Genomic DNA, 9529 nt, shown 5'->3' on the forward strand with positions numbered 1-9529 from the left:
TATTCTCCTCCAACACCATAATTCAAAGGCATCAATTCTTCTACGGTCTTCCTTATTCACTGTCCAGCTTTCACATGCACATGAGGTTATTGAAAATACCATAGCTTGGGTCAGGCACACCTTAGTCCTCAAGCTAACATCTTTGCTTTTTGACATTTTAAAAAGGTCTTGTGCAGCAGATTTGCCTAATGCAATACATTCTTTGATTTCTTGACTGCTGCTTCCATGAGTGTTGATGGTTGATCCAAGAAGAATGAAGTCCTTGACAACTTCAATCTTTTCTCCTTTGATAAGAATATCGTTTATTGGTGCAGTGGTGAGAATTTTTGTTTTCTTTATGTTGAGATGTAATCCATAATGAAAGCTGTGCTCTTTGATCTTCATCAGCAAGTATTTTAAGTCCTTTTCACTTTCAGCAAGCAAGGTTGTATTATCTGCATATTGCAGGTTGTTAATGAGTCTTCCTCCAATCCTGATGCCACGTTTTTCTTCATAGAACCAGCTTCTTGTATTACTTGCTCAGCATACAGGTTGACTATGTATGGTGAAAGAACACAACCCTGTCTCAAACATTACTTAATTTTTAAACCATTCAGTGTTCCTATGTTCTGTTCGAACAACTGACTCTTAGTCCATGTACAGATTCCTCAGGAGCACAATGAAATGTTCCAGAATACTCATACTTCGCAATGTTGTCCATAACTTGTCATAATCCACATAATCAAAAGTATTTGCATAGTCAATACAGCACAGGTAAACATCTTTCTGATATTCTCTGCTTTCAGCCAAAATCCATCAGACATCAGCAATGATATCTCTCTTTCCATGTCCTCTTCTGAATCCGGCTTGAACCTCTGGAAGTTCTTTGTCCATGTATGCTTGCAGCTGTTTCTGTAAAACTTTGTTTTCATGGGATATCAAAGATATTGTCCAATAATTTCTTCATTCTGTTGGGTTGCATTTCTTTGGAATGGGCACAAATGTGGTTCTCTTCTAATCATTTGGAGAGAAAGTTGTCTTCCAAATTTCTTGGCATAGATGAGCGAGTGCCTCCAGTGCTTCCTTGAAAGATTTCAGTTTTTATTACATCACTTCCTGGTGTCTTTGCCAATTCTTTCAATGCACCTGGGACTTCTTCAGTTTATCATTACTGGCTTTAGTATTTGGTGTGTTAATTTGAATAATAGTTATATTAACTCATCTTTTTTCTGGGTATATGGATATTAGCCTATCACAGGCAATATCTTGAAATGTTCTTTTTGGTGATGAATGCAACACCATTCCTTTTCAATTTGTCATTCCCACCATGGTAAACCATGTGATTGTCAGATTCAAAATGTCCAATGCCAGTGCATTTCAGCTCTCTAATGCCTAGGATATTGATGTTTTCAAGTCCCATTTTATTTTTGACAATTTCCAAGTTTTCTATATTCATATTTCATACATTCCATGTTCTGATTATCAGTGGATGCTTGTAGCTGAGTTGTGTCCCATCAGCAAATGAAGGTCCTGAAGGCTTTACGTCATCACGGTCAACTCTACTTTAGGGAGGCAGCTCTTCCTCAGTTGTATTTTAAGTGCCTTCCAACATGAGGGGCTCATTTTCCGGCTCTGCGTCTGACCGTGTTCTGGTGCTCTTCATTCTGGTGCTATCTGACAGTGTTCCACTGTTATTCACAAGGTTTTCAGTGACTAAATATTCAGAAATAGTCCGTCTCTCCTTCTTCCTCATCTGTCTTAGTCTGGAGGGTCAGCTGAAGCCTGTGCTACACAGGTGGCCCTGCTGGTATTGAAAATACCAGTGGCATAGCTTCCAGAATCACAGCAACGTGCAAGCCACCACAGTATGTATGACAAAGTGACAGACGAGTAGTTGGTAGGAAGTCAGCAAAAATAAAGGAAACCCTCAGTGAGGTGAACTGATACAAAAGAGTCAAAGATGCCAATAGCAATGGGGCAACACTGGGCATGTTACATACACAGCTGCCGTGAGTCGGAATCACATCTAGGGCAACTGAGGACAGCACAAGGGCGAGTTTCTGCGTGTACCTGTGTGCAGGGACAGCTCACCTGTGTCTTGTGCCTCTGGGTCTTGGTGGACAGAGCTTTCCTCCACCCCTACGTCAGTCCAGAGAGGCCAGACTGTGCCAAGCAGCCCCCAAATCTAATGGCCATCAGCCATGCCATGTTTGCTGTCCATGGTGGGTTGGCATGAGAGGATGGACGGTGGGAAGCTCTGCCCATCTCTGACCCTTCCTTTGTGGCTGCAGATTGTCACCACAGAAGAGAGGGCTGAGGAGCTGCTGTTGGCATTAGATGCCCCTGCCATGTGTCACTAGCCACCCCTCACCATGTGGCCCGTCTGAATCTGGGTCAGTGTAGGGCAGGAGAACTTTGATCCTCCCATACAAATGGGGGAGAGCAAATGTGGGCGACATTGATGCACTCTCCCAATCTTGCCCTTCCTCGACCCCCTTCCACTCATGAAAGCATCACCAGACCCAAGGGTCTCCCATCCCTGCCTGGTGGGAGCCCCGGTGCCCTGCTGACACCATGACTTAGAGCCTGGCCCACAGCGAGTCTGCTCACTGAGTAGATCTGCTCTGGAGCTACTGGGTGTGAAGTGGGGCTGTGTGCGTGGTTGATGGTGTCCTCTCGCAGACATCGTGTGCATGGACCGCGTGGAAGACATCCTGGAGCTGGTGAATGCAGACCACCTTTCCACTAAGGACAACAAGTGGGTGGCCCAGAAATACATCGAGACACCGCTGCTCATCTATGACACCAAGTTCGACATCCGGCAGTGGTTCCTCGTCACCGACTGGAACCCGTTGACCATCTGGTTCTACAAGGAGAGCTACCTTCGCTTCTCCACGCAGCGCTTCTCCCTGGACAACCTGGACAGGTAGGCGGGGCTTCCAAAGCCTGTGCTCTGCAGCCACGTACCAGAGAATGCTGGTTAGAGGGCCTGCTACACAGCCTAGCAAAGGCTGGGAGTCATGCTGGTGGGAGGTTCTATGCCCCAGCCCAAGAGTGAGTGACCGGCTTCCAGACCCAGGTTTACACACAGAGGATTGCTCTGTTCTCCTGGAGCCCATGGGGCTCAGGACACCCCATGGAGCCAGAGAGTACCGTGGAGCCTCTCAGTAGCTAGGCAAGGCCCAGCTCTTCCCTGTAGGTGGGGCCGAAGCAGGTAGGGGCTCTCTGAGCTGGGTGGTAGGGCCAGCTTCCAACAAGGTCCCTGTGGTACCAAGGAAGCAACTGAGGTGTCCCCTGGGGAGCCCCACCCAATACCACAGCTTCCAGACGTGAGGGGGTGACTGTTCGGTCAGGACCAGAGATGCAAAGACAGTACCAGGAATCCAGGAGCTGAAGCCCTCCAGACAGGGAAACTGAGGCTCGGAAAGGCTGTTAGTTGCCAAAGACTGGCTGGTTGCACCAACCTAGTGGCTTCCTAGGACCTCCAGGTGCTACAAATGGTCACCGTGCTCAGCTGCTAACAGGGAGGTGGCAGTTCAAGTCCACTCAGAGACACCTTGAAAGCAAGACCCGCCCATTTACCTCAGTGAAATTAGTCACCAGAAATCCTGTGGAGCACAGCTGTACTGATGCACACGGGGTCACCAAGAGTCGGGGTCAACTCAATAACTGCTTGTTTTACGGATTCCTACGTGCTCTGTGTCCCTCCTTGATAGAGTCCCCCAGCCTGACCGGGGCCATCCCTAGCCATCCCTCCCTCAGTGGAACCCCTCCTGGGTCAGGTCTCCCCAGGGCAGGTCCCTGATGCCCCTGTTGCTCACAGTGCCATCCACTTGTGCAACAACTCCATCCAGAAGCACCTGAAGAACGCCAAAGACCGCAACCCACTGCTCCCCTGCTACAACATGTGGACCAGTGCCAAGTTCCAGGAGTACTTGCAGCGCCGGGGCCGTGGCAGCGTGTGGAGCAGCATCATCTATCCATCCATGAAGAAAGCCGTCACCAACACCATGAAGGTGGCCCAGGACCACGTGGAGGCCCGCAAGAACAGCTTTGAGCTCTATGGTGCGGACTTCATCCTCAGCCAGGACTTCAAGCCCTGGCTCATCGAGATCAACTCCAGTCCCACCATGCACCCCTCGACACCTGTCACCGCCCAGCTCTGTGCCCAGGTGCAAGAGGACACCATCAAGGTGGTGCTGGACCGCAAACTTGACCGGAACTGTGACATCGGCAACTTCGAGCTGCTCTGGAGACAGGTGAGTGGGCTCCTGCCCTTGGTCTGGACCCCTGGGCACTCACTGGGACAGGGCAGAAGTAGCCAGAAGACTGGGCCGTGGCAGACAAGGACCATGTCTGTCCCCTTCTGTGGGGCTGGGTGAGTGTGACCAGGACCGCCTGGCCCATCTGCATGTCTTCAGCTGAAAGGAGCAAAGGGACACCCAGACACCCCTCATGGTCCTAAGAGCCTATGTCGGTGCTTCTCCCCTCATCCCAGCTGCCTGACCCCATAGTTAGTGGGAGCCCTGGGCCTGCCTCAGCCTCCAGGCCCTCTGACCTGTCCATTCCTGCCCATGTGTGAACACATGGACCTTCTTAGGTTGGCCACTGTCCAGCACCTGCCCTCCTAGCCTGGCTATGCCACTGGACTCTGAGTCCTTGGCGATGGCCCAGATAGAGTCATTCCTGACAGAGGCCCCAGAGGGCAGTAGCGCGATAGGACAGGTGCCTGTTTGCGGCTTTCTAACTGGCCCCTCAGAGCTGCAGAGAAAGGTCCCTGTGTCTGTCCTTTGTCCACTTGGTACCCACCTGGCTGGGCAGGGTCAGAAGTTCCTAGGGGGACTCTTCCCCCAGCCCGGCCCACTGCTGCCCTCTCCCCATCCCCATCCCCATCTCAGCCCCCAACCCCCCAAGCCCCCTTGACCGCTGCCCCCTCCCCAGCCGACCGTGGAGTTGCCACCCTTCAGCGGGTCGGACCTGTGCGTGGAAGGCGTTAGCTTCAAGAAGGCCAAGAAGCAGACCTCTCCCATGGCCACCCTGCACCTGACCATGCCGCCCTCAGGTACTCGGCCACTAAAAGGCAGGTGCCCCTCGGCCACTCCAGAGCCGGTACGAGGATCGCTCCGAACCACGCTGCCGGAGGACTTGAGAGTGAAGGAGGACAAGGTACTTTTCTGCGCCTTTCCTGAGCCGGGGCGGCCGGCCGAGCGGAGCTGCGCGGTGCGGCTCGGGCCCAAGGCCGGCGGGCGGATCGCACCCCCCGCCTTCCAGCTGCAGTGCGCCGACGGCCAGGCCTCGAGTGCCGCGCCCGCCCGGTCTCCGGAGCCACAAGCATTAAAGGCGGCCGAGGGCTCCTTCCTTCAGCCGCTCAGAGTGCCAGGTAACAGCCGCGGGGTCGCATCCCCCAGGGGGGCTGACACCTCGCATCCTGAGCTCTGGAGGCGGCCTGCAGCTTCCCAACGGGGCTCTGGTCTGAGTGGAGCTGTCTTTAGGCCGGCACCAGCCTAACGGCGTGGATGACCATTGGACTCAGGGCCTGGGTCCCCCCACAGCGGCTTCAGTGGTCGACTCCTCACTCGTGGGCTCTCAGGGCCCCCTCCACAGGACCTGGGTCCCCCCACAGGGGCCTCAGCAGCCAGCCGTCCAAGCAGCCTGGCCTCCTAACTCTTGCTGACTCCTAGGAGCTAGTGGGGTAGGGTGGTTGAGTAGCTTACCCCAGAAACAGCCAGAGAATGACCACTGGCCTGAGTGGCCCATTTTCCATTTTCTGAAGCTTTATGAAGTAGCTGACCTTTAGCTGAGACCAGGGTCAGGATGGGCCAGGTGGTGTTTGGATCCAACAGGGGCTCAGAGATGTCCTGTAACCGACACCCTCCACCCTGTCTGCTCCAAGAGACCAGATATTTGCACTGCTGTCTCTTCCTGGGCACTGTTCCCCTCATGATGCCACCCTCCCAACCCAAAGACCTCTGCCTACTTTTCTTCTTATCCATAGCATCTGTCCATGCCCTGCGTCCGTCAGTCAGTCACCTGTCCCTAGACTGTGAGCTCTTTGGGGCAGGGATTCTGGCAGCTGTCTTACCAGCACGTCCCAACAACTGGGGCCATGTCTGTAATAGTGGGTGCACAGCTGATGTTTGCTGGTAGTGCACATGGAAGGATTGTTGTGTTGGGGGGGCGGCTGACCCTAGGCCTTACAAGCAGGCACAGCCGACACCAGCCTGGGCACCCTGGTGCCTGTCCCCAACAATGCTTGTTGGTCTTTCACTGGGCTTCCACCCACTCCATTGGGTAGTTTCCAGTAATGTTTTTATGAAGAGGTGTCTCTTGGCACAGCTGCAGGTAGATTCCTACAGGGGTCTTCTCCATGAGGAGCACAGGGTGTGGGGGTACACCTGTGTGTAGAACAGAGTGGTGGTTCCTTTGTTTCTGTGTAATTTTTGTTGTTGTTAGGTGCCTGTCCTCCACCATCCTCACAATCGTTGCCATGGGGACACTCCAACCCCACGTCAGTCCATCTCTCTGGGGCTCTTCTTTGGGCCTTTACTTTGCTAAACATGATGTAATAAGTTCAATTACTGTTGTCCAAGTAGATCTATTTTCAGACGTTGGTGGGCCACCTGGATTTCCTCTCATTGTCCCATTGTCACGAGTCACCTGCCTCTTATTCATCTGAAGGGTTCTGTCCTCATTTCGTTTGTGTTGCGAATCGTGTCTCTCCCTTTGTGCAATGAAGCTAGTTGCCAATTTGGGTTTTTTAACTTTTAAAGAAGAGCATCGTCTTAAGCATTATTGGGGACTTGGGTTTTCACTGCGTCTTCCTTTGTTCTGGTGTGGCACTGCAGGGTAATGCACGGGACCAAAAGATGGGTTTGAACTGCAAAGTTGGCGATTCAAACCCACCAGCTGCTTCTCGGAAACTCTATACAGGGTTTAGATTTCAGAGTTGGAACCGACTCAACAGCACTTAACAACAACACTAACAGCTAAGACTCACTTGTGTCATCGCAGGTCACATTGTAGCTCTTACTTTGGTGTGAATAATGTCACGACTGAGTCACCCACTTCCCCTGGTTGTGCATTTCGACCAGTTCCACATTTTCCTATTGTGCCCAGGACTGCTCTGACCACTTGGATGCAGACCCCTTGTCATCCATGTGCCAGAGTTTCCTCTGGGGCTACACCTAGGGAATGTCCAATTTTAGGAGCTAATAACTTTTCCAAAGTTCTTGGGACAATTTCTTCTCTGACCAAGAATGCCCAGGTGCTCTAATGGGTCCACAGAATCACTGCCCTTGGAGTGCTCCGACAGTGGACTGGATCCAGGGAAGCATCTTGCTAATGGTTTCAAACTGCATGCTGCTGTCCTTGGTATTGAACGTTTCCCCCACGTACTTGTTGGTTATGTCCATGCACATTTCTTCCTCTTGTCAGTTGTCCATCCTCTGTCCATTTTCCTGCCATGTATTTGACTCAGAGTACCGATTGTGAATGGGTTCTCCCAGCTTGTAACTCATGTTTCCAGTTTTTAAAAGGTGGCTTTTAATGAACACAAACTGTTTGTTTCTAGATGGCCAATGCTGATACTCTTTTTCTATTAGTACTATGTTTGTCTTAAGAAATCTTTCCTTAACCCAATGTCTAAAAGATTCTTTACCTATCTTTATTGCTAAGAGTTTCATATAAGCTTCATTTTTTTACATAAAAGTTCTCATCCATGTTGTTGTTATGTGCCAGGGAGTTGGTTCCGACTCATAATGACCCAGTACAGGGTTTCCAAGGCTATAAATCTTTATGGGAGCAGAAAACCTCATCTTTTTCCCATGGAACAGCTAGTAGTTTCGAACTTCTGACCCTGAGGTTAGCAGCCCAATTCGTTCGTAACCACTACTCTACCATATAAGGAGCTCTGGTAACGTAGTAGTTACGAATCGGGCTGTGGGCCGCAAGGTCAGCAGTTTGAAACTACCAGCTGTTCTGCGGGAGAAAGATGAGGCTTTCTGCTCCCGTAAAGATATACGGCCTTGGAAACCCTGTACAGGGTCGCTATGAGTCGGAACCGACTCCACGGCATGTAACAACAACAACAACAACAACTCTACCATATAGAGTTGATTTATGTATAGGGTATAAAGTATCAAATTAACCTTTTTTATGTATAGGGTTGTTGTTGTTATGTGCTGTGGCATCAATTCTGACTCATAGCAACCCTGTACAGGGTTTCTAAGGCTATACATCTTTACTGGAGCAGAAACCCTCATCTTTCTCCAAAAGAACAGCTGGTAGTTTCGAAATACTGACCCTGAGATTAGCAGCCCAATTTGTAACCACTACGCTACCTTGTAGAGTTGATTTATATATAAATATAAGGTATAAAGTATCAAATTCACCTTTTTCTAGATGGGTGACCATGTTTCCCCAGTGATTTGTGTTAAAATTCTTACTGTTTTTTACCCAATGCATGGATATTTCACCTGTGTATACATGCAACCCCTGGGTAATGGGTGGGGCCCACTTCTAAGTCTGGCTTTAAGTTGAACTTGTAGCTAGGTCAGAGCAGGTGCATTCAGTCAGTGACATGTTCAGAGTCCTGGTGTGGCACTGCAGGGTAAGCACTGGACCGCAGGGTCGGTTTGAACCACAAGGTCAGCTGGTCAAACTCACTAACTGCTCCTCGGTCCTCACAAGCCCTATACAGGGTCGTTATGAACTAGAACCTATTTGATGCTGCTTAACAATAACAATGTCACATGTTTGTTTCGGTAAATAGCATATATTTTACTTTTCTGAGCATTTTAAGTACTTAAAGACTTCCATATACACTGAACATCTTAAACATAGTACTACAGTACAGAGTAGTAATGATCACAAAAGGAATAAGGAAGACCAAAGAACTGATGCGTTTGAATGATGGTGTTGGTGAAGGATATTGAATAGACCTTAGAAGTCAGGATGGCAAGACATCTTCTCACGTACCATGGACACATTATCAGGAGGGCCCAGTAACTGCTATGGTAACTACTTACGTTCGAAAGAGGGGGAACTGGTGTATGTCTGTGTATCTGCAGAGAAATTGTCGTTGTGACTGATAACTGCCGTCACGTCAGTTCCAACCCATAGCAACCATGTATAGGGTTTCTGAAGAGTGGCTGGTGGGTTTGAGCGGCCGACCTTGTGGTTCAAACTGACCTGTGAGTCCAGCACAAATATTGAAGATCTGTTTCTTAAAACAGTTCACACATAAAGTGTTTGAAGGAGTAAAGGATTAAAGATTAATATTTACTCCTTCCGTCAAGGGCCACCAGAGAAACAGCTGTAAACATCCATTGAAAATCGGAACACGGAATGTATGAAGTATGAATCTAGGAAAATTGGAAGTTGTCAAAAATGAAATGGAATGCATAAACTTCGATATCTTAGGCATTAGTGAGCTGAAATGGACTGGTATTGGCTATTTTGAATCTGACAACCACATGGTTTACTATGCAGGGAATGACAAATTGAAAAGGAATGGTGTTGCATTCATCGTCAAAAAGAACATATCCAGATC

At 49.6% G+C, this 9529-nt stretch overlaps 1 protein-coding gene across 1 annotated transcript in view; it reads left to right on the plus strand.

Moving 5' to 3' along the window:
* The window catches only part of TTLL8 (tubulin tyrosine ligase-like family, member 8), a 91176-nt gene that overhangs the window by 56018 nt on the left and 25629 nt on the right, over nucleotides 1-9529 (plus strand). Inside the window, exons 9-11 of the mRNA XM_006876417.1 lie at nucleotides 2662-2905; nucleotides 3803-4238; nucleotides 4921-5359. Of these exons, the coding sequence (XP_006876479.1) occupies nucleotides 2662-2905; nucleotides 3803-4238; nucleotides 4921-5359 (1119 nt within the window). The remainder of the gene's footprint in view (nucleotides 1-2661; nucleotides 2906-3802; nucleotides 4239-4920; nucleotides 5360-9529) is intronic.

Source organism: Chrysochloris asiatica, unplaced genomic scaffold, assembly GCF_000296735.1.
Source record: "Chrysochloris asiatica unplaced genomic scaffold, ChrAsi1.0 scaffold00378, whole genome shotgun sequence".
Taxonomy (NCBI): Eukaryota; Metazoa; Chordata; class Mammalia; order Afrosoricida; family Chrysochloridae; genus Chrysochloris; species Chrysochloris asiatica.